A 24,882-nucleotide genomic window follows, 5' to 3' on the forward strand; every position below is an offset into this window, starting at 1 on the left:
TGCATGAAGCCATAGCTGTAATTAAAGCCAACCAGCCTGAGAACTAACCTTTAAATACTTAATTATTGGATGGAATATATACTATTGCCAGTATTTCACTGAGATTAATGCAATTAGCACACACAATATCCTACAGTGGCATGAGGGCCAGGCTCCTGAACTTTAAACACACAATCAGTTTCCATTCATATAAAACTTCAGTCAATGTATTTACTTGAGAAGATAAGGAGCCTAGAGTGGTAATAAAGGACTGTTAACAACACACTCAGCAAGACTACAGTACGTAGCCTATCAGGAGAAACAACAGGCCCTTAAGTAGGAGATTATTTAGTGACATGGGGAGAAAATGACCATGAGTCATAATAACAGTTCCAACACAAATACTAAGTGCTAGCCAACCACCTTCTCTCATAAATAAGGCAGATATTGATCAATATCGATGGATATTGTCAATCGATTGACAAATATAAAATGTATCCTATGATTACCTGGAAGGCCAGCCAGTTTTATTTTTTTAAAATTCTCAAATTTCAGCTTAAGTTTTCTATCAGAAATGTTCACCAAAATGCTCACCTTTTTCCAGAAGTTCAGCTGGATTGCTAAACCCTTAGCTTAAAAATACCAACATGGAGACCAAGTTCTTATCCTCAAACCCTGCTGACAACAGATTTGTCATACATACATACATAACCCTTTGAAGACCCTTAAAGTGGGACCCAGGTGTTCCTGGCCCCCTCATCCCTGGCCCCACCACTGATGAGTGCCATTAGACATGTTACCTGTTGCCGGAGACGACATCCTCAGCCCAGCCGTGCTACTTGACGGAGGAGCGGTGGTTGGTTTGGTAGCAGCCAAAGTAGTTGCAATGCTCACAGCGGTCTTGCTGGTTGGAGGGGCTTCAGAAGAACTCGTAACAGGGATGTTTTCCTCAGTGACTCTACCAGGCCTTGCAGTGGTGGGATCCACAGCTTCTGTGCTTTCACCAGTGGTATATACGTGCTTAGTGGCAGTGGGCGTTTGAGGTCTGTGGGCTTTCATGGTGCTAGCGTCACCTGGGGTTGGCTGATGACCGGCCAGTGTTGTCAGCATCGGAGGTTTTACTGTGGTCATTGCCACCGCTGGGACGATGATGCTGTGGTTTGTTGCACTTGGTAAGGGACTAAGTGGTGCATCCGTCAGCCCAGCCCTTGGGGCATCACTGGTTGTGGTGAGCAGTGGCGTTGCCTTCCCAAAGCTGCCCCCCTGGGTGGTGGCAGCTCTCGGTGAGGTGGCCTCTGTTACTGTTGCGGGAGCAGACACAGATATGATGTGTCCACCAAGCTGCTCCATGGGCACTGTAGGGAGAGGAGACCCAGTGGAGGTGAAAGTGGTGTTGTTTTGGGGCTGCTGCGTGACACTGTGTTTGTTGGTCCCTCTGGGTGAGCTCCCAGCCGCGGCAGCTGTGGAGGACACCTGCCTGACCACAGTCATAGTTACAGAGGTGCTTGCTTGATCACTGTCGTTGGACTGCGAGTTGGTTGATGGTGATGAAAACAGAGGTAATAAAGATGCTAATGAATAAGATGGGGAAAGCAATGAGGAAGTGGGCAAGGAGGATGACAAAGCCTGCAGAGAGGGTGAAGATGCCATCACAGACGATGAGAGTGGCTCAGATGATTCTGATGATGTAAACAGATAAGTTGTTGGTGGTGTTGAAGACGCCGAGTGATGCAGTGATGACAGTGAGGAAGAGGCTGGAAATGCTGATGAAGAGAGAGATGATCTGCCAGTGGTCAACAAATCAGAGTCAGTGTTGAAGAGAGTTGTATTTTGCACACTGCCTGCAGAAGCAGAAGTCAACAGTTTGGAAGAGTGTACCAACAATGGCTCTGTAGATGGTTCAACAAAACTGCCATCACTGGATACATTGCTCCTCCTGTCCTGTGCTACGGTAGATTTTGATGAATCAGAAGGGTTGGAAATTTCAGAAAAAAAGGTAGAACTTTCTGAGGAGTCAGCAGATGTGCTGCTATTTGAGATAGACAGGAGGGTCCTTTCTCCTCCTCTGGTATATGTAGTTGAAATGTATGTGCCGTCCGTATGAGAAACCGAGGTCCTTTTCTCAGTATTGATACTACTGATTGGCTGATGACTACTTGAAAAGCCTGGAGTAAAAGGACAAAATATATTAGAAAGACAGAGTAATATGAAAGTATTTTGATGTCATATTAAAATCACTTGCAAAATACATAAAATGTTCTTGACTGTGAACTGGCCCAGAGTACCATCCAAGTATCAAACAAGGAGTCTTCTGTGCTCCTTAATTGATTCTAAAATGGTGAATTCAGACAGACATAAGGCTCCCATGAAACATGTACGTTTCTAAAACACTGTTCTTCCAGTACTGCTTTTCTAATGTGATTGAGCACTTATCGTTCCATGATATTTTGTGGCAAGCTAAGCAGGAAAACCCATCTGTTCTCTTTATCACTCATAACTTATAAAAACTCATATCCTCTCCCTCTTATCCTCCATTCCCAACTAAAGAATATCTATCTTCTTCAGTTGATTTGTTTTTAGACACAGTGAACTTCATGCCTCTGCAGGATGAAATTATTACATTATGTTAATTTGCAGCTTATCATGAACTCATTGACTGAAAACTTTGCAGTCAGGAAATCCTAAATGACTAGCACATCAGTCTGCAAAAAATTCAGATTATTTAGCATCAAAGGCGCAGTCAATCTTATAATATGAATTTCAGGATGTACAGCTAAGTTCAGCAATTTCTACAAATAAAAAATAGGGTATTGAAAATTTGGTTTAATTCTAAAATTGACTTAGGTCATCATGAAATACTTCTGAAAGCATCACCCAAAATAAACCAGATAGGATGCAAAAAAATAATGCGGCCATTAAAACAGGAGAATTTCCCTGCTTGGGTTCACGGCTTCACTTGTGGAACAATTCCCCAGCTAGGTGGGGTCTGGCTTTGAGTCCTTTGATGAAAACATCCCCCTGAGTGAACCTGCAGGTAGCACTAATGAATGAGAACTTTGTATACAACATAGATAAAAACAGGACAATGTGAACTTTACCCTTCCTGCCCAGATGTACGCTGGGAGTCACTAACTTACTTGTGAGATCGTTTTGGAAAGAAGAGTAAGTAGGTATCTTGGAAGAATGTGTGAAGAGTGTCTCCGTCACCAAGCCCGTGAAGCCCCTGCTGCTGGTGGAGGTGTTGGCCGTCCCACTCTGCTCCACTGACTGAGCTGGCCCTGGAGAGCTGGCAGTTTCAGCGTAGGAAGCAGAGCTCTCGGTGCCACCGGCCAGCGTGCCGTCCGTCACCAAGTGCAGCGTCCTCTCTCCACTGCCAGCAGATGTGGATGAACTGTACACAGGATCAGTGATGGGGCTGAACATCCTTTCCTCAGTACTGGAGCTGCTTAGGGAGTGATGGCTGCTGCCTGCAGCTGGAATAGGATCAAAAAGCAGGCATCTGATTTTATCATTTCAGAGCAGAAAATACTTGTGAGTTCTACAATAATTCTGTTTCGAAATGCAGATTAATAAAATTGCACAGATAAACACTGATTAAATACAGATTAAGTAGGTCTCACATATCTATCACCTTAAATGTGGATTTAACACACAAAGACTATTCCAAAGGAACAGGACTGTCCAAATACAGAAGGACAATTGGTACCTTTAGAGTCATAATGGCATATTTATGTTATTTATAATTATCACCTCAACCCAGGCACGTAGTAGATGTATCTTACAGCGAGAAGCTACACATCTCATTCCTGACACCTTTTTGTTAAGCATCAAGAGCTGCAGATATACATCACCAAGGAGCAGAAACACCACTGCTTATAAATCCTGTCCATGACACCCACAACAGCTCTGACATGTATTGGTAGTCATATCAACCCCACAGAAGAGGGAAAGGGAGAGGCGGTGGGTTTTTTGCTAATTCAAACACCATCCCAGAGTTCAAAAAAACTCACCGGAAGGTTCAGCAGCGGCTGAGAAGTAGGTGGAGACCCTGGATGAAAGGGTGACCTTGGGCTCTGGGTACCCTGTTCGGCCGGACGAGACATGTCCGACCCCAGGCCATGCCGTGGAGGACAGAAGGGGGCCAGTGCGGGGCTCCCCAGCCATGTCCGGGTGAGACGTGGGGCTTTCTGCCGCTGTGCTCCACATGCCATGGTTAGCTGCAGCCTGAGATGTCCCCTCCTCGTGGCTGGAGACTGTGGACGAGACGTACGTGGTCTCAGTAGGAGTACCAGAAACTCTTCTTCCTCTCTCTGGAATTGCAAAGCAGAGATAAATATATATATATATACACACACATATTTTGTACATTAATAATACCTTTGAGGCCTCTACAGAGACTAGAATCTGAATATTTCAATCCCCACAGCGGAGGTGGCACTTGGTGACCAACATCACTTATTTGCTATGTGGGGTTCCCAGGCAGTCTGTACTTTTCCCCTTTACAAAAGAAAAATAAAACAGATTGGGGCGCGTCGTGTTTCTGAAGGAGAATGGTGGCAGGGAGGTAGGACCTGGTCTTCAACGTCCTGCAGAAAATTCCCTTGGGCAGGCCAGTGGGTTTCAAACCAGCTCTGGTGGGACCCAGGCAGCAGAGCTGAGGCTGAAACACACGATAACTGGGATATAAGGAACAGCAAAATGTCTACAGATCCTTTGCCACATCTCGTGCCAGGCTCCCCCGGTTTGAGGGCTGAGGTCAAGGCTCCACAGCAGCCTTCACCTGTGGCCCAGAAGAGCTGCCTGGCTGTCTAATTCCCGACATGAGAAACACTGCCCCAAGTGCCATGAGGTGAATAACTCACCAACCGTGCAGTGCTCAGAGGCTCTTCACTATAAACCAGGCTTACTAAAAAGGCAAATCTAGTTTAAAGCTAGAAAAGGAAGACTAGCAGCTTGGGAAGGGCGTGAGAAGGAGGGATGTTCTCCATGGCAAGATGGGAAACCACAAGACCCACCTGAAGCACTTGGTGAAGGCGAAGGCACTGAAATACTGGGAGAAAATGCAGGCAGCAGCTTCGTTAGAAGCTCACCAAGTTTAGCACCACCCTGTGAAACATTGCTCTGCTTCCCAGGCTCTGTTGCTGATGAGGACGGCAGAAAGACCACGTCCAGGGAGCTGGTGCGGGGCGGAATGGGAGCGGAGCTGGATGCTGTGCGGGTGTCTGACACGGGGACTGTGCTCCTCTCCCCACCACTGGTGGCTATCACTGAGCTGGGCATACTGGTGAGAGGAGCGTCAGGCAGGTGTCCTGTAGCCAAGGTCCCTTCTGCTGAGAAAGGGCAAAGCAAAGTGGATTTTTACACCCTAAGCTATAAACAGGTGGACGTGCTCTCTTCCATCACCACCCTTAGGCTGACGACACAGATAAAACATAGCAGAAGATCCAAACCTGGAGAAAAGGCTAACTGTGAAGACACAACCTTTTCCTGTGCAAGGAGGTGCTACTCACAGAAGGACACCCTGAAGAGGGCACTGGGAACAAGGTGTGGGAGCACTGTTGGGTTTGCTTTCCTCCGGCGCTGCTCCTGGTGCCACAGTCCAGCCGTGGGCACCGCACACCCGCATTGCTACTGCAGCGCCCGCAGCGAGTGAGGTGGGGGTACAGCAGTGCCTAACTCCCTGATACTCGAAACAAAGCACGGCAGGGTCATATGGGATCAGTAAAAGCTGCATTTGCATACCAGGGAGGGAGTCAGGAATGACTGGTGTTGCCTCCTGCTTGTACAAACACTGCCAACAGGGCAGTCTTGAAATCGTGCTGTCTCAGAAAACACAAAAAATCTCAGGGCCAGACTGTTCTTGCAGTAAAGTTGGGTTTTTCTGGTGACTAAATGCAAAAAACAGCTAACGAATTTTTCTCTGCAAGTTGAAATTTTCCTCCATAATGCCCAATTCCATTGTCCAGCACCTCCTCGCAAAGCCTCACTCCTCCATACAGAGTGAATCTTTGAGGTCTACAGGAAGACGCCCAATGGGGTCGGTCAGAGCTCACCTGGGGAAGCATGTTCCAAAGCAGATGGTGAGCCTGTGAGCAAGGGGTCCGTGGACAACATGGTGGCACCTCTGCCACCACCACCCTGGGCTCTCAAAGAGGAATGAGTATGGTCTGGAGAGCTGATGGTTTCGGTACCAGTGATGGAAATCTCTGTTGTTTGGGCCAGTCTGGTGCTGGCTGGCAGAGACCTTAACGTCCTCCCTCCACCCTTGGCGGCTGTTGTGGAAACGGAGGTACTGGTGGTAGGGAAATCAGTTCTTCTTGCTGTTGACAGGATGCTGAATGACACATGGCTGCTTCCAGTAGCTAAGATATGATAAAGATACAATTTACATTTTTACACATGTGAAACTATAAATAAACAGTGAGCTTTCTTCCAGTAACAGCCAGAGGCAGCAAGTACATGCGCAAGTAGAAACTATGAGATGTCAATCCAGAGAAAATAGGAAATTTCCAAAGACATGAATCCTTCCTACAGAAATTTGCCTTCTAAAAAACATGGTTTGATGCTGAGAAAAGTGCTATTATATAAAAACTGTTGAACTACTAATGCTGTGCACTTGATTTCACCATTATGTGCCTGAGTGCACTCCATGCTGCTAGAACAAACAAATACCCTAACAACCCAGAAAAGTCTGGAAATCAGTTCAGACAAGGCATAACACTGAGCAGTGCGAAGGTCTTAGAGACATCTGAAGAAATGGGATCAGGGGGATCAGACCCCTTCAGCATTGCAGCAGGGTCTAGGACCAAACAGCAACATGAAGGACCTCAGAGACCACATTCAAAGTTGCCTTAAATTTGTTGAGCTGGTTCAATTTCTGGGAAGAAGCATGGTCCAAGGGGTAGGACAGAGGACAGGAACTGAAATCTGGTCCCTGTGACTGCAGGGACATGATCTAATCCTTGCTTGTTTAGTTCTCTTGCCTATAAAATGGAGATAGCAACTGGAGATAGTAAAAAAAGAATTGTGATTTGAAAGTTAATTATTTTTCTTGGCATGATGAAACTTTCCACACATGTGCCCTTTCTGTAAAAAACCCAAACCACATTTTTTGGTCAAGCAAGAGCTGAAATATTTCAGACACAAAATCACACTGCATCCTTCCAAATAATATATTCTGCATAGCAGAACAGTCAGGCAAGTGTAAGATACAGTAACAGTCCTCCTTTTAATTACAAGAAAAATGGTATTTCACTTCTAACTTGAGCTCACCTGGGGAAGGACCTTCCGAAGGAGAGTGAGAGCGCGTTAGCGAAGGGTCTGCCACCCGCTCGGTGAAATCAGTGATCTCTCTGGACCCATGAACTCCATAGGTCTCTCCCACAGAAGATGCAGACGAGGATCGGATAGTGCCCAAGGTCCCGTACATGGCACTACTGGATGTGGAGTCTTCTGCTGCCCATCGGCTGCTGCCTGTGGCAGATCTCGGGGGTCTCCCGCCACTGCCAGTGGCCGTGGCTGAAATGAAAGCGTTGGTGGGAGAGGAAGCAAGGGGGTTTTTCTCTGTCGCTGAGTTGTTAACTGGTCGGTGGCTGCTTCTGACACCTAAGATACAATAAAACCAGGTTTGATTCATGCATATAGAGCTATACATTTGAGGGATTGTGTGTAGAGCGTACATTTCTATACTGTTTGTTGAGAAATTGAATAGACCAAGTTCTCAAGCTGGAAAAGGCGCTGCTCTGGGAAGAGGTGAATCCCATACGTTCAAGTACGTGTGGCTTATAAAAAGCCACGAAAATCTTAACTTAAAACCATTTTTTACCGGCAGGCTGTGCACAATACCCAATTTATGCATTTAAGGTGCCTTCCAGCCTGTTTAAATCAGGAGTATACACCTCTAACTTTAAACCAAATCTAGAGAATAAGCTAAAACAGGCCTGGTTTAGGTTTTCCAGTGACAGTCCAGTGAGCCAAGCTGCTGTCTCAGTGCTAGGCTGATGGCACAGCTGTGGGGCCAAGCTCCCCACAGCACCAGGCACCCAGAGCCACGCAGAGTCGGACACAGCCTCACCTATAAGATGTTCGGAAACACCCCGGCGCCCCAGCCTGGCATTCAACCCAGCCCTCTTTAGCAGACATGCTGTCCTGGGGCTCTCCCAAACTGCAGCACTGGGGATGCCGATATTTCACCAGGAGCAGGAGCTGCACTACGAGTCACAGAGCAATGGGCTTAATTGTGAATTAATGGTGAATGGTGGGGCAGAGCTCACTTGGGACCACTCCAAGAGCACGGGGCGAGTTACCACTGTCGTGGCTGCAGGGACTCCCAAAACACCGCCACTCTTACAGAGCAGCCTGCATGGTGGACACAGCGCAGGTGACAGCTACAAATCCTGAGCAAAAGTGTCTCTGGCAGGAAAAGAGTCCATGCACGTTTTTCTGACCAATGGCTGCTTTTCCCAGCATGGAAGTTTCATTAGGAATGAGGACATCGATGTTTTTCACTTTTTCGCCCAAAAGCTGAGATCCACTCCCACCCTTCCCACCATTCCCACTGCCAGCCCAATGCAGCCAGTAATAAAAATATCCACGTATCCAATAGCAACTGATGGCCATATCTAAAGAAAAACAGCGCGGGGATGCGAAATCCGTCCAGCTTCAAAGCAGCCAACTATCAGACTAACAAATTTACCTCTGAATGTACTTTCAGAAGCAGAGAGTGAGCTTGTGAGCAAAGGCTCCCCGGGAGGCGCTGGGAGATCGGTGGCTTCCCGTGAGCCATTAGGACGGTGTGTCCCAGCCCCTGAGGAGGAGAAGATCCCCCTCAAAGAGCTGGTGGGGTCGATGCTGGTGGCAGAGCCCCTTGTCACCATAGTTGTGTGGCCGTTTGCAGGGGACCCCGGTGACCACGCTGCCACGCTGGGCATGTCAGTATTGTGGGTGTCCGAGTGCAGCGTTGCCTCTTCTGCAGCTGGGATGCTCTTGGGTTCATAACTGCTGCTGCTAAAGGCTAAAAAAAGGAGAAAAGAAATATAAAACTGCATACACATAAATGAAAACAGCTGGATAGGTTTCATCCCTCTATCAGTAGATGTAGACATCGTATGTGTGAATATTCAATAAGGAAATATTTAAAACTGGGAAATCATTAAGACAGGGAAAAAAATGTTCTCTATATAGGAACTCCTGAAATCATTGCTTGCAAAATTCAACTGAAAGTTTTCAAGGAAAATCTATCCCCCTCTTCCAACAAGAATAATATTTATCCATACTTTCATTTCTGTGAAATGTTTTTAAATGTACAGAATGTGCCAAATACAATATTATTCCTCCTTTCTTTAAAATAAAAAGGATGTGTTTTGTTTATAAAGAGTCTTTAAATAATGTTCTGAGTTATACAGCTAGCTATCAAACTCACTCGTGGAAGCACTTTCCGAAGCAGACGGCGAGCCCATAAGCAACAGGTCTGTGGCACCTCTGTCACCACCACGCTGGGCTCCCAAAGACATCCCAGGGGTCCAGGTCTGGTCTGAGGAGCTGGTGATTTGGGTACCAGAGGTGGAAATCTTTGCTGCATCAGCCAACCTGGTGCTGGCTGGCAGAGACCTTAATGTCCTCCCTGAACCCTTGGTGACTGTTGTGGAAATGGAGGTGCTGGTGGTGGGGAAATCCAAAACTCTCCTCTCTGTGGTCGAGACGTTGGATGGCTGGTAGCTGCTTCCAATGGCTACAGCACAATAAAAAAAGACCTGGATTTATATGTATGAAATTATAAACAGATGGATCCATTTTCTTCCCAGATGCTTACAGCGCACATATGGATATTAAGCATAGGAAGTTTTCAATCTGGACAAAGTGCTCTTTTGGAAAGGCATGAATCCCCTCGCCGCAGGAAGACCTTGCACAAAACCCAGGGCTCACTGCCAGGACAGCACGGCTTCGCGAGAGCCGGGGCAGCTCAGCCAGCAGGAAAACTCATGGGACAAGGACTGCAGGGACTTGCCCTTAAATCCCACCTTTGCTCTAAGACTGCTGGAAATCAGCCCAGGCTCTCTTAGTATTTTTCTGTAGCTTGAACACGGCATCAAACAGCAAAGGGGGGAAACCTGAGCGTGGCCATGTTCCCATATGAGCCTGCAGCTACACATCCCAGGGCTTAACGGGACACAGGGAAAAATGCTTAAGTAAGAATAAAATAGGGTAAACCAACAAATTGTAGACTGACCAAGCTCACCCATGGCAGTGCTTCCTGAAGCCAGGCGAGAAGGGGCGAGCTGGCGCTCCATGGAGGGCTCGGGGAAATGTCCCTGTGCTGGGGTCACCGAGGAGGGAGCTGAGGCCAGGGGCTGAGCCATGGAGCTGGGCACGGCCCTTCGGATACTGGACCTCAGGTTGTCTGCAGCCCTGATGCTGCTCCCAGCAGCTGCGACAGAGGGAAGGGATGTGTCAGTGTGAGAACCCTGGAGGTGTGTTTGCTCCTGGCAAGTCTCAGGCACAGGATAAGGACTTGGCAACACCAAGGTTTTCAGTAAGTTCACATGGAGTGGGGCAAAGTCTCTGTTTTTGAGAGCTCCAGAAACAGCTGCTTGCAAAGCAAGCGAGGGGAAGCCACAGAGCCCAGGGATCTCAGGTTTGTTGTCCTGTACAGGTTGTTGAAGCACAAGCGTCTCACCCTGTCTAGCCAAGACCAAACCCACCCGGCCTGGCTGTGAGCGTGGGTTACCAACCTCACACCCCACTACAGCACCACTCGGGTGGGACACACAGCTCAGGTGGGGTTGGGACCTCGCCTTTGCTCTGCAGCTGGCCCTGAATCAGCTGAGATATGTTGCAGTTGCACATGCCCACCCTGCAGAAAACACAGTGATAAGGTCCAAAGACCTTTGGGTTTTTTTTGAAGTGGAAAATGCTGGGGGATTTTGGACCAAATTATTTTTTCCATTGCTTTTTCCTGCTTTCGGCAGGGCATTTCAGCTAACCATCCAAATTATAACAGAGCGCATGCAAAATACAGCATCTTCTCCATTTCAAGAAAGCAAAAGCTATATATAGCTTTTTAAGGCTATAAAATAAATCCATAGGCCAGCAAATCTCACCTCCGAAAATGCTGTCTGTGGCAGGTGATGCTGTGAGCGAAGAGCTTGTGGAGTCCCCCACGACATCCCTGGGGTGTAGCATGATGTGGTTTGCACCAGTCTGGGTACTGGAAGCTCGGGGAGAGGACTGGGGTTGTCCCAGAGAGCCAGGGAGGGGGGTACTGGGGAGGGGTCGCAGCATTGCCCTATTGCTCCCCAAGGGGCTGGGTGAAGTGGCTGCAGTGCCTGTGGGAGGGCTGCCAGGCTGCTCTGTGCCCACCCAGCCACTCGCTGGTTGAGAGGGACCACCGGTGCCTGCAAGGCAATGGGGGAAAGCAAATGAGAGCACAGAGACGGGCTGAGCTGGCCACCCATCACCTTCTGCTGTCACCTCGCCCCACAGCCCACAGTCCCCTTGCCTGTATTCTGCCTACAGCAACTTTGTCTTTGGGAGCTGCACCGAGTAATTCATAATTTTTAAGGCCAGGAGAAGCCACACAGATGCTTCTCTCCACCCTTGTGCTTGAAGCAAGCCAGAAAACTGCCCTGAGCACATGGTGAGGATGGAGGGCCAGATCCAGCACACAAAGCTCTAGCAACACAGGGCAGCCAGGCTTAACCCATGCCTGGTTTCTCCAGGGAACAGCAGCCACCTTGTTCCCAGGCTGAACTGGGATGGCTCACCCGGGCGATGAGTCTCTGCAGATGAAGGCAGCAGCACCGTTCTTGTCACGTTGTCAAATCCTGCCACGTCCCAGGCCCCATGGCGCCGGCCCAGCACCCTCTCGGTCAAGTCAGTGCTGCTGGCTGCCAAAACTGGTGGTGTCCCCTCTGTAGCTGCAGGGGTGCTGGGAGAAGCAAGAGCCCTCTTACCTCTCTCCCGGCTGCCCACAGCATGGTGATGGCTTCCAGCAGCTGGAAAATAAAACAGAGAAGGTCATGTTCTCCCTGGACAGGTTAATTTGTCTCAGCTGGGGTGGCAGAGCATCACCCGGAGCGGTACCCAGCCCTACCATACACAATAGGTAGGGTCACAGCTGCATTCTCTGTTTCCTCTAACACAGACCACACTGCAAGAGGGAGTGCTGGGAACAGAGAGTTTCTGTCACCAAAAAATATCGGTATTTCAAAATTTGTCTTCACGTGTATGGCAAAAGAAACCCAGATTTTTTAAAAAAACATTAAAAACACAGAAGGCAGTAAGGAGCTTACACCAGGACAGCCATCAGCTGGCAGCCTGGGCATGCCAGCTCCACACTCTAGTCCTGAAGCAGGAAAAAAAATGAGGAATTAAAAAATTAAAGAAAACCTCTATGGTCATATCTCAACAAGACACTTACTTCATCCGGGGATATTAAGAAAAGAACTGAAGTGGGGACAGGGCAGGCAGCACAGCCTTGTCCTGCTGGTGTGGGAAACAGGCTTTGATTTAGTGCATGCTTAAAATGTACATTGGTTTACTCATGACCACAGCCCCACCAAACATTGTGAAGATTATGAACAAGCCCAACGGTAAATGTTCACCTGCACAATTTTCACGTGAGGACCTCAGCTACAAATCATGACATAGCTGGTCAGATACTTTTTACTTGGGCAATCATAATCTAGGTTGGGTTCACGATGGGGTTCAGCTCCTCCTGGGAGGAGGCGCGGGGATGCCTGGGGTCTCCGCTCTGGGCACAGCCCTGGAGCTCTGTGGATGGGCAAGACTCTCTGGGGTGCTGCTGGGTGGTGAATAACAATGGTGGCAGCTCCTGAGAATCACCTTCATTGTAATGTTAAAAAAAATTCAGCTTTTCTGGGACTGGATTTCTTCCAAAAATCTGAATTTCTAGCAGCGGGGAGGGAATACTCCCTAACCCACCAGCTATGCTTGGTCCATAGGCTGGGTACAGCAAACAGGGACTCTCACATCGATAAAACTCACCAGGAGGAAGGCTGCAGGCGGGCGGGCGGGTTGCTGTCCCAGCAGATGGGCTGTCTGGGGGTCCTGCTCCTGGTGGGGTGACATCCCCACCACTGGCAGGGGGACCAATGTGCCCCATGACCCTTCTCGCTGTCGGCACCGCACCATGCCTGACAGGTAGCAATGCCCTCTCCCTGCTCCTGGCCAGCATTGTCACCAGCTCCACACTGTCCACGAGAGACCCAGAAGTCCTTATCTCTGTGTCCGAACTTCTTCTCGCCTGATGGCTGCTTTCAATGACTGAAAGGAAAAACAAGAAAAAAATCCCCTCAACGCTGGATGTGTAGGCTCGGCTCATTGCAGTAACACTGAGGCCAAGCTCTGAGCTCATTTACACTAGAGAAAATTTTGCATAATCAAAACACAGACACGAAATTTATTTTTGGATTCACACCAGTGGAAATTAGATTAGTCTGTGGGGCCAAATGCCGAAACCCACCGTTGTGCACAAGATGAATTCAATTCAGCACCCCCATGGGGTTTTTTTTGTGTTAGGAGAAATAAGTCTTTAAAGGAGCAAAAAGAAAGTCTTAAGCAAATAACCAATGGAGATATGCGCAGTGTGGAGTCCATGGGAGGAATGTGTAGGTCTCCAGAGCTGATGGCCAGCTGGAGCCCAGCACAGCCCATGTGCCCTATCCCAAGGGTGTGATGGGACAGGAGGGCCCCACAGCTCTTCCCCTCTCTTCACTCAGCTGGTGCTTGCTGGACACCTGACCTCGAGTCCCCCCACCTTCAGAGAGCTGGCATGAAGCTGGCTGAGAACGGCAGGGCAAACAGGAGGGTTGGCATATCCCATCCAGCCACCACGAGGCACCAAGACAGAAGAGATCAATGTATAGTGTGGATTACACTGGCCATCCAGTCCATTTTCTGTGAGCAAACGTGGCCCAAGCCCCAGCCCCATCCTAAATGTGTTTGCGTCTGCTCTCTTGGTCCTGCTGCAAGGCTGATCCAAACTCTCACCTCTCCCATCATCCAGAACAATTTTCTCATTTAATTAGAAAATGAATAAACACATTTATGGAATAAATGTTGGTTCCCAAGCCAGCATTACCCTTTAGCTTAGCTAGCTCTTCCCCTCCCTCCACAGGCTCACCACAGTGCCGATGTGTAACAGCAGCAATCTCATCCCCTCTTTGCACAAGTTTCTTCTGCATTTCTACCATCTGCTATATCTTATGGACCCAAAAATTACTTCTCCCAGGGACGTCAACAGGCATTACATGCTTTACAGGATTTCCAAAAGCACACAGATGGCTGTGTGCATCTCTAGAATATAAACATGTTCCAAATTGGGCCCTAAGCAAGGACTGAAGATGTTACTCAGTAGCTAACTTCTCAGCTCAATCATGAACACTGACCGCTGGCAGCAGCAGCAGGACTCGGTGCAGTAGCTGTAGCTTCAGCCTTGGGTCTGCCATCCAGCCTGATACTGCCTGGATCAGAGCATCTAGTGACTGCTGCTGTGAGTGGTTCCAGTGAGATTTGCTGGGGAAATCGGGGTTTCCAGCCCACAGTACCAGTCAGGGCTGTGCATGCACATTGGTCATGTGAAAACCAGCAGCAACTGTCCCTGCCCTACGTTACAGCCCCGAGGCTTGTCTGGCTCTGCAGCCTCAGATGCTCTTCAAAGCCCACAAGTCAAAGCAAGACCTAATCACAGCTGTGTCATCTGAAATGGCAAGATCCCAGTTTTGCCCATCTTCCTTATAACCAAAACACAATCTCTGGGCTGGAATAGCCCATCACACTCTCCACTCGCTGAGTGGGCAGAATGGGAGCCTGTCTAAGGAAACTCCAGTTTAGGGTGACAGGGTCCGAAACATCTCAGGAAATTGAGACAAGTCATATATTTTGGGAGGGGAACTCTCCCCACTTTGCAGCTCAGAGATCCACCAGGCTACGGGACAGACATGTCCTGCCTGTCACACACATGGCATCTCAAAACAGGGCTGCAGATGATACACAGACAGCAGCTAAAATCACTGCTCAGTCTCTGCCCAAAAGCTCTGATGTTGAAGGTTAAGCACTCTTGATGTTGAAGGCCTCTAAGCACTTTCCTTAACAAAGCTGTGCCTCAGAGAAACACCCGTGGGACACGTACTCCTCCTTGCCTTGCATGTGTCCTTTGGGGTTGCTGTACCTGCCACGCCAGTGGTGGCAATTTCAGGAGTGGTCTCCTCCATCCATCTGCAACAGCTTCAGTGGGAACCCACCAAGAAAAAAAGAGCAATGCAGGTAGGACAGTCTGCATTTCATCCTGGAAATCTGAGCACCACGAGGCCCAAGGGGACAAGAGCCCCTCGGGTGCCTCTACTGACAGCCCCAGCCACGGCTGCGATGCCCACCTAGCTGAGGACACCGAGCCGCAGCTGCCGTCTGGAGCCCGCTGTGAGCCACCTCCTGCCCCATGTAACAAGCTGCTTGTTGTCGCCATTTGGACGAGGGGATGCAAAGTTGCAGGGGACGCTTGCTACGCTCATTTGCAAGCCAATACCCAGCCTGTAATTGTAGCCCACAAGTCCATTTATAGCAGCCCCGATGCTGAAAAATTTGGGTGTGCTGGAGGGCGGCACACTGAATTTCTCTCTGTTCCCCTCTCACTAAAAGCTTTCAGCTGTGCAACCCATGTTTACTGTGCCCCAGCAGCCAGCTTTGCTGCACAGAAAAAAGGCAGAGCAGCAGATGCTTAAAGAAACCCTTAGGGGATGAGTATAGACAGAGGGAAATTTGCTTTCTCAGGTTGCCAAGTCATTTGTCAACAAGGGCTCTGACCAGACATGCTAAAATATATAGCAGGCACTGCACAGGCATTCAATTGGCACTTCTTAAAAATAACCCTGGAAATGCCAGCAAACAGTACCTTCAGCTAAGACCCTTGATTGAAAGCAACTGGTTCAAAGGTAAAATGCTGCTGGCTGCTTGTCTGGTTGTTGTTCCCTGAGCAAATCCACCTCAGAGTTTTCTCTAACCTCTTCTGGCTCTGCAGAGCTGCTGGGAATAAACCAATGCAAAACCTTTCCCCTCATCATGGGCATCAGCTAACCTGGCTTTGAGTGCAGTCAGGGAGTAGACAGGCTGAATAAGAAGGTATTAATTACCCAGGCTTTTTAGAGTCATCTGGCATTTTTAACTCTGCCCTGCCCAGTGTGCCAGTTCCTGGTGCAGGGGGGAAAGCTTTGTGCCAGTATGGGCTCAGCTCCCCAGTTCAGTGGGTGCAGAGTGTGAGCCATGCTGGAAAATCCAACCCACAGCATGTAGGAAGGAAACCCCAAAAAATCAGGCTGTTCAACAAAATAAACATAAAATCTCAGCTCATCACACAGCCATCAACCTGCAATTGAGTTGTAGGACAACTGCAATCTCCTCTTTGACTTGCCTGCAGAAATTAGCCTTCAAAGATGACCATCCACTGGAGTGGGTGGACCAGATGCAAACTTCTTCCAAAAAAATACATGCGGGACCATCTGGCCTCCGCTAATGCTTAAAGCTGAGCAGCCCCTTTAGCTCAGGTACAGATTTGTCACTAACAATTTTGTCACATCCTAAACTGCCAACTGCCTTCCGTGGTTTAACTCCATGCAGCCACAGCAGTCAAGAGAAATATTTGACTTCCAGCACAAAACCGTCCTGCCACCCGCTGGACCGGTGTTTTCCTTCCCAGTTAAAACTAGCAGTGATGCTCACCAGACAGGTCGAGGCTCGGAGTTACTTTTTCTTCACAAGCATAACAAGTCCGCAGCTTGCTGGGAGCTGAATTACAATGCAGCCAGAACAAACAGATCAAGTTCCAGCTGATTTCTCAAGGCTTTGGGTTTGCCCCTGGCAGCTCGGCTGGATGTCTACCTTGTGAGACTCCTGAAAAATCCCTTTTGGACCAGCAATTTTCTGTCTCCATCCCTGGCTGCAGCACAGGCATTGCCCTGGCCAGGAGGTGACTGCTGCCAGGACAAAGTCACGGTGATGCTCAAGGCTCAACCATGGGGCAGCACAACACCAAAAAGCACAATACTGCAACTTTTCAGCAGCGGCTGCGATCGCTCACGGACATTTTAGGGCAGGGAGGGAGGAGGGATGTATCCTGCTAACGCCAGGGGAGCAGGATCCCTACAGACAGCATTTGGCAGGAGCATCGCAGCCAGTCGAGGCACACCACGAGCTATCCCAGTCCTGCTGCTTTCCTGCAGAAGGGATTTTTCTCCTCAAAGGGCAGAAAAATACTCCCTCGAGCTGGGAAAGCAAATTTAATCGGTGTTTGCACACAAGGAAAGCCAAGAGCCGTTGTTCGGCTGCCCAAAGCAGCCCTTCACCCCACAGCAGTCCCTCCTCGGGAGGGTGGCGATTCCCTGGTGACCGTTCCCAGTACAGCCGCCCATGCAGCGGCTGTTTTGCCAGGGCTACGGCCACCCCAGGAGCATCCCATGCTGAGCTGAGCACGCGTGAAGCCGAAGCAGGCTCCTCCCGAGGACAGGCAGCTATAATTATAAAGCCCACATCTGTTAACGTTGCATAATCTTAACATCATCCGAGGTTGCGATGGAGGGAAAAAAACCTCATCTCAACTTAGAAAACTCCTTGCCGGTTGTAGGAAAAGGTTAGGAAGAAAGGCAGGCTGCGAGGGAGGAGAAGCGGGGAGCAAAGCCGGGGCTGCCGGCCCCGCAGCGGGTGGCACGGGTGGCTGCCGGTCCCCGCCGGGGCTGGGGCCAGGCTCTGTGCTGTGTTTTGAACGGCTGCTGCGGATGTCGGGATCATGGGTGGAGGCCGGTTAGGAGCCAAGTGAGTTTGTGCGAACAAAAGCTACAGCCCTAAATCTGGACCGTCCAGGGCTCTCTGGGATTTTCGATTTCCTTCCTTGTTCTTGCCCTGAAAGACGCAGTGCGAGGCGGGGGGGGGGGGGGGGGGGGGGGGGGCGGGGGGGCTGAAATGGAGCTTAGAAAAAAAATCTTCATACTTGAGATGGGTTAGTTGAACGTAAACATGCTGATAATATTGCTTGGGGAAGGTCCCTCGTGTGCACTAAGCACGGGAAGAATGCGAGAGGTTTTTAAATACATGCGGTCAACCCTTTTTTGCTAATTCTTTCAGTATTAATAAAAGGAATTATTCAGCCTGGATGAAGGTGGTGAGAGAGGGTGGATGGGGAAGAGAAGAGGTGCAGGAGTCCTGCCAGCACCTCCCACCCTGCTGCAGGGCTGTTTGGATGGGGTACCCTATAGATACATCCCCTGGCAGCATCTTGCTCTGGTCCTCATCCTCCTCGTCCTCTCCCCACCAGGTCCCAGCCAGAGCAGGACAGCAATTTACAGGACTTTAAATCATTTAAACCATAGTACAAAGGATTTATCCAGCTACCAAAGGTGACTGGAGCTTCAATATGTCAGCTTGAGAAAGGTGATGGGGTCTTAATGCCAGCAGCAGACCCTGCAAGCTCTGAGTGCCAAGGTCCAGGTGGTTAACACCTACCTGGCCACCACGGGTGATGGGTGCCCACAGGGCTGGGGACATCGGCATCGTCCTCAGACCCTCCTATGCCAGGCCATGGCACTTCGCTTGCAGTGCTGCTTTACGGCACAAAACACACTGCACTTCCACACCACCTCCCCTCTGGGACCTTTAAAATCATGGCCTGGAAGCAAAAAAAGACCATTTTTGCTTCCTACCCTTTTTTCATGATCCCAGAGCCTGATGCTTGGAGATGCCATAAGAATAAAAAGGATCCAATTACTGGTTTTAAGAGCAGTATCCTAAAGCAGAAAAACACGTACTCCAAAATAAAGAGCACAGAGAAACCTGCGATCATTCCCAAAAGCATGGGATGCATGCACACGGCCTGCCTGCAACCAGGGATAAAACCTGCACAGTGCAGGGACAGGACATTGTCCTGCTTATCCAGTGGTTTCCAGCCTCTTAATCCTGATGTCCTAAACATTTCCCTGGGGAGGTGCAGGCTCCCAGAACACCAGCTCAAGCCTATGAAATTCTGAGCTTCTTACTCATCTTTCTTGGACAGTTTGGGCTTAATCCAGGCATCCCTGGGACCGCATGGACCCATGCTGCCTGAAAACTGCCAGCCCAGGTCTCAGAGCAGCGCCTTAAACCTCTTTTCATGAGCTTTTGTTTTTAAAGGGCTTTCGGCAACTGAATTAAAAAAAAAAAGTCCTGCTTTATTGTCCAGTCTTTGGTAAACACATTCAAATACAAGTCCACTTCCAATAGGGATAAGCTGTCTCATGACTACCCATACTCCTAAAAAAACCTGTAACTGTGCCAATGCTCCAGTAAAATCTCAATTCAGCCAGCCAGCCAGTGAGGAGGGGACCAAGCCTCCAGCCCCAGAGAGGCCCCACAGCGCCCTGGGACCCATGTCCCTGCTGCCTTTCCTGAGCAGAAAGCCTGAATTACCTGTATTTGCTTGCTTGCTGGCTCGTTTCTTTTCTACCTCAGTAGTGTCATCTCCCGTCCCCGTCCCAACTGCCCCCCCCTCCCCTGGTGTTAATGTGGGAAAAGCCCCTGTAGTCCCAGGGGGTGAGAAGGCAGCTCTGCCCCAGCACCAGCTGATAGGGCCCAGGAGCACTTCCCAAAGGGATTTTCTTTCTCACTGTTTTCAGTAGACATTAATAAAAATAAGCGAAATCTCCACAGAATGCACAGTTCTCTGAGCATCCATCCCTCCTCTCCATCCCCTCTCCCGCCACCCTGTGATGCTGAAATATCTCCAAGTACCCTGCCTGCTCTGCAGATCCCAGATTCCAAATCCCAGCACCACCTAAATTCACTCCTAAAACCCTCCTGGCTTTTCTGTAACGTCCTGCAGAAATGTTACAGAAAATATCACCCACGCAGCGCTTCTCCTTCCTCTTTCCAGGGTTTTTAAAGTCCCCTGGAAGGTTGGCTCAGTGGGAAGGCAGTGCTACCCTTGCAGGCACTCAAGAGGGCAAAGCAAAAGCCGTGCAGGGACCCAGCCCGGTGTCACTTTAACTTCTGCTCCCATCTGAGGGCAGTGCTGCTGGAGACTGTCAGACGGCTCGGGGAGGAAGTCTCCTGGCAAGGCTCCACCAAAGTGGAGTTGCTAGGTCACTGGAACAATAAAAAGGCAAGAAAAAACATCCTGGCTGCAAAAAAGAAAGGGGAAAAAAAAGGAAAAAAAGCCATGGCAGTGTGTACAGAGCTGGTTAAGTGGAAAGAAACAAGGCTGGAGAGAGCAGGACGATGCCGCTGCTGGCTTTTGTAAGCATGCGACTTAATTTCTAACAAGGACCTTTCTCCAGAGGTCTCACATGAAAAATTCCAGAAACCTGGAATTTCTCTGCAAGGTTTCCAATTGGTAAATCTCACATGGCGCAGTATTTCCAGGGAAGCTAGCCCGCTGCTGCTCTGGAGAGATTAACTACCCTTTGCATGTTAACCAGGGCATCACAATCCGTTGTATGACTTTCTCGCACCATTACATGCCCCCAGCAGCTGACCGTGTTCATTTAAACTGGTAAGAAAACTGCCTCCAAGCAAGGCTATATTTCGGCAATAAAGGGGCGAGCAGCCCCACAAGGTGCAGAGTGCTGTGCAGCCCTGGGGCTTGGGTTCCTCCATAAGGAAAGGTGCTAGCAGTTTAGAAACTGCAGAATGAAATTTTGCTTTCTGAAAACTTTCATTTCAAGGCCAGAAGGGAGCATTAGCTCATTCTGTCTGACCTCATGTATAACTAAAGTCATTCTGTGTAGCTTATTTACTCCCAATACAAACTCAATGACTTGTATTTGACTTAAATGGATCTTGCAGGGAAAAAAAATCAAACTATTGATTATTTGGGATTGTGCTTAAAACCACAAGAACTATGGGCTGAAGCAGATTTTTCTGCACAAAACCTCAAAATGCATCAAAAAGCAATGCCCAGCAGTGTGAAGCATATATGCAGCAGGAGCCATCCACCCCAGGAGCCGAGGACTCCAGCCTTTTGCAGACCCAGGCAAAAACAAGGCGGTATTGTCATGTCAGACTCTGGAAACAAAACCACAGGTCCCTGCTCCAAAGTGGTCTGAGCCTGGGAGGTGCTTCTCGCAGCCAGGAGGGCACAATAAATACCAGGAAGATGGAGGAAAGAGTAGGAAAAGGGGTGCTACGATGCTGAGAGGTCACACTGGGAGCAGCCGGGGGCTGCCATGGGTCCCTGGGGGCCAAGCGATGCTGCCCATCGCCACAGGATGGGCTTTAGTCCAGGTGTCTTGACCAGAACCTGCTCTAGCAATGCACTTAAGAAGAGCTCCCCAGGGAAGTATTCTCCATGCTTAACGCTAAGCACACACCAAAGAGCTTTACTGGCTGGCGGCCACACCAGGCATGATGACCAACCTGGGAACTGAGCAACTTCTCAAGGACATGATGGGGAGGTGGGGACAAGAGGAATGAAGGGCCCTTTGGATGCAGGAAGATCACAAGGCCACCAAGGGGTGGATGCACTTTGGTGACACACAGACACAAAGCTCGCTGGATTCTTACCTCCATGTAGAGTAGCAAAATCCAACCCCATCCCAGGGGAAGACTGATGGCAGCCCAAGCCTTACACCCAGTTCTCACCTCCCAGCTGAAGGTGGGATGCAGGGCATGGTGTCATGGCAGTAGGAACCATGGGTACTCTCATGGCTCTTAGTCTTCCAGCAAGGGACGGTGAGACTTGGGAGGGGATGGAGAAAAAGCAAACAGGCAAAAAAATAAAGCAGCTTAAAGAGAAATTAATCCCCAGAAGAGATAAGGGCCCGCACCTCCCTTCCCCCATCTGCTGTGAAAGGATGATGATCTAAATCGCATTTCCTAGATGACACCGCACCGATCTGCTGCCGGAAGCAACAGTGGCAGGGCTCAGGATGGCGCCGGACCTCCTTCTTCCAGGGGATGAGCCAGGTCCTTCCCCGCTGGCACCCACCGGCCGGTCACCACTGCCACCGCAGAGGAGCAGCGTGCCCTGGGGCGGCTGGAGCAGGCATCCCTCCCGCTGCCCTGTGCTGCTCTCCCACTGCCTCTGCAGTCACATGTTTCCTTTCTGAGAACCAGGGGGGAAGGGGTTTACCATTTCCAGTGCCTTTTCGCATGTGTTTCAGGAGGTTGAAAACAAGACACCTCCTTTCAGCTGCGTGCAGGTCTCTGCTCTGCAGCAGGCAGCCCCACGGCCGAGCCCGGCAGCCAGCAGTGGAAACGGGTGATGAAAGGGCAGGATTGGGCTGTCACTGAGGACTCACAGGAGTCAGGGTCAGGTCACAGCCTACATTGGTGCATACGGGCACTGTGTGCTGAGCAAGGCAGCGCAGAGGATGAAGAGGCCAGAAATCTACGTCCAAACCCCATCTGTCCACACACTGACTCGTATTACCCAGCATAGAGCCACCTCGCACCAACTGCCTTGGCGCACTCATGCCATCAAGTGACCATCAACTTCGGTCTTAACCCAACATGTGATGTGGCTTACCCAGCACCATACGATCTCCAGGCATACCAGCAATTTGCAGGACAGGATTATGAGGATCTCCGTCTGCACAGTATGGACTGTTCTTGGAAGCCATGAAATTGCTGGTACTCCCATTCCCCTCCTGGTCCTCATTTGGCTTTCTTCATGCATCGTATTTGCTCCATGTCCCTCAGAAAAGACCATCTTCATGATTATTCTACACTCTCTGATCAAGTTTCCCTCCTAAGAAACATCTTTTCAAAGGGCTTTTATCTGCAAGGTTGACTGCCAGTCTAACACTGCAGCCCCATTCTATATTTGCTGAAAGAGCTGATAATGTCCTAAAAAGAATTAACATTTAGATGTTAGTCCTGTAACTGAATCCAAATCAAACAATGATGACTGTTCAAATGCCTAAAGCCACTCAGGGGTATTTTCCTTTGAGCTCTTCCAAGCTTGTACCAGGGGTAAGGAGCTTTCTAAAGATGCCTTTGTGAGCACCAGCTACTGAAACCCTTCTCCTTGTCCCTCCAGACACAGATACAATTATGCACAGCTCCAGCACAAAGATAAAGGCTGAATTACAAGAGCAGTATTATGCTCCACAATCAGGGTCCCTGATTCCAAATGACAAGGAAAGCAAATCATGCGCAGTTGGTTTGCTGATGTTTCCACTCCTAGAAATTCATTCCCATCACAGGGGGAGACATTAGTTCAATACACAGGGTTACCTTTTGCATTACCTCCCCAGATTGCTAAATTACCTGAACTTGTCAGTTCATGAGATCTTACAAGTTATGCAGGGTCAAACCTGGCCACCACTCGTATGGGATATCTTTCTTTGCAGAAGGTTTAACTATCAGCTGCTACAGTTTCCCTGATAAGAAAGTGTTTTCTTACCTATAATGGCACGGATGCAGTGGGACAGCTATTCAGAGAAGCTGTGAAGCCTTTCTCTGGAGTAAATTTTTTTTTTAAACATGATTTTAAATGTGTTAGATAAACATCTTCTGGGGTGATCCTGCAAGGGGAGATGTCTTGAGATCCCTTGGGAGATACCTTGAGATCCCTTCCAGACCTGCCTTTTGCTTCTATAGAGCGGTCAAAAAACAAAACCAAACCAAAAATCCCTCAGATATCCAACCGCCAACCTCCACCCCTCAACGTACGCATACTCCTCCCCGCAAGACAGGTCCTGCTGCCCTGGGTGGGCTGCTGTGCCCTGCTGCTACGCTATCACAGAACGTATCTTTCCGATAATATATTGAAGCCAAATCTTCAACTTAGTGTGATTCATCCTCCCTTCAGTGAAGTTGAACAGAGCGTGATGTTTCACACCGGTCCTCAGGGCTTAAGAGATTTTCCGCAAGAGGAAGGGTGTTAACGCCAGCGTCCTAACAAGTGGTGACGTGGATAATTGTGCTCTATAGATTCAAATTCCTCTTGTCACTCCAGATGCAGAAGTGCCTTTTAGCATGCTCTTCAAGAAAAAAAGAGCCATCCTTTGCCACTGGCAACCCAAAGGAGCCTGCCCATCAGTCCAAAACTCCTGAATAGGTTTCTTCCAGGATCTGGAGATCCCTGAGGGAATCTGAGGGTGGTTCTGGTAGAAGAAATGACATTGATGTCCGCCTGGTTATAGAGGCAAGAGGTCAGACCGATTCCTGTAATGGCCTTTAAAACCTCTGCCATCCCAGCATGCTGAAAAATGCTGAGAAAAACACCCTGAATGTGTATGTGCAACACACGTCCTCTGGGAGATGCAGCCTGGGCTGCACCCCTGGGGCAACCATTAACCCTGCCAAGTTAACCCTTCATGCACAGTTTGCATGCCTTTCTATCAGACCACTTAAAATTCCTCCTCACTCCTTTCCCAGCTGATTTCATCCCAGAGCTAAATTAGCTCAGGGTTAAAAAAAAGGGTATTTTCTCCCAAACTTTAGCTGCAAGATCCTTGTTGCCATCTAACCACTGTGCAAAAGGTCCCTTAAACATCTCTGTGTTTGCCTTGGTGAAAGAACTGTAAAGGTCACGGCGTTTCTAGAGGATTTTTTGCAAGCACTGACTGGGGAGCCCAAGATGGGGTGCTCACGCAGACAGGGCAAAGGGAAGGACCTGCAGCATTTAGTCACATTGCGAGTGACGCGGTCACCCTCAAACAGCTTAAACTGGCCAGACCACAGTCGAGATGCTGCAAAAGTAGTTTTAAAAGTCCTCCTAGCTTCACATCCTTGCAAAGAATGAAAAGGCAGATGGAGCTTGCTTCTCCCAGCGGAGAGAGTCAATCTGCCAAGGTCAAAGCACTTGCACAAGGTATTCAGACAGCTGGACAGAAAACAACTGGGTTTTCACCCAGTTTTCCTGCTGCATTGCCCTGCACTTCTTTGCACACCCTCTCTTTTCCTAGCAAAGCAAGATGA

General features: G+C 49.2%; 1 protein-coding gene across 7 annotated transcripts in view; it reads right to left on the reverse strand.

The window, feature by feature from the left end:
- Nucleotides 1-24,882, reverse strand: part of HEG1 (heart development protein with EGF like domains 1) — a 63,174-nt gene that overhangs the window by 23,169 nt on the left and 15,123 nt on the right. For 3 of the 7 annotated variants that reach the window (XR_012629520.1, XM_074873634.1, XM_074873629.1), the window contains 12 exons: nucleotides 12,985-13,263; nucleotides 11,742-11,972; nucleotides 11,079-11,372; nucleotides 10,208-10,405; nucleotides 9,401-9,709; nucleotides 8,675-8,992; nucleotides 7,252-7,584; nucleotides 6,033-6,341; nucleotides 4,995-5,309; nucleotides 3,990-4,289; nucleotides 3,117-3,452; nucleotides 780-2,144 (listed from right to left, as the gene is read on the reverse strand). Coding sequence is in view for 6 of the 7 variants with exons in the window: in XM_074873629.1 (XP_074729730.1) it covers nucleotides 780-2,144; nucleotides 3,117-3,452; nucleotides 3,990-4,289; nucleotides 4,995-5,309; nucleotides 6,033-6,341; nucleotides 7,252-7,584; nucleotides 8,675-8,992; nucleotides 9,401-9,709; nucleotides 10,208-10,405; nucleotides 11,079-11,372; nucleotides 11,742-11,972; nucleotides 12,985-13,263 (4,587 nt within the window). In the remaining variant the exon portion in view is untranslated. The remainder of the gene's footprint in view (nucleotides 1-779; nucleotides 2,145-3,116; nucleotides 3,453-3,989; nucleotides 4,290-4,994; nucleotides 5,310-6,032; nucleotides 6,342-7,251; nucleotides 7,585-8,674; nucleotides 8,993-9,400; nucleotides 9,710-10,207; nucleotides 10,406-11,078; nucleotides 11,373-11,741; nucleotides 11,973-12,984; nucleotides 13,264-24,882) is intronic. The other 4 variants (XM_074873632.1, XM_074873631.1, XM_074873630.1 and 1 more) reach the window with 4 other exon arrangements.

Source organism: Strix uralensis, chromosome 6, assembly GCF_047716275.1.
Source record: "Strix uralensis isolate ZFMK-TIS-50842 chromosome 6, bStrUra1, whole genome shotgun sequence".
NCBI classification, from domain to species: domain Eukaryota; kingdom Metazoa; phylum Chordata; class Aves; order Strigiformes; family Strigidae; genus Strix; species Strix uralensis.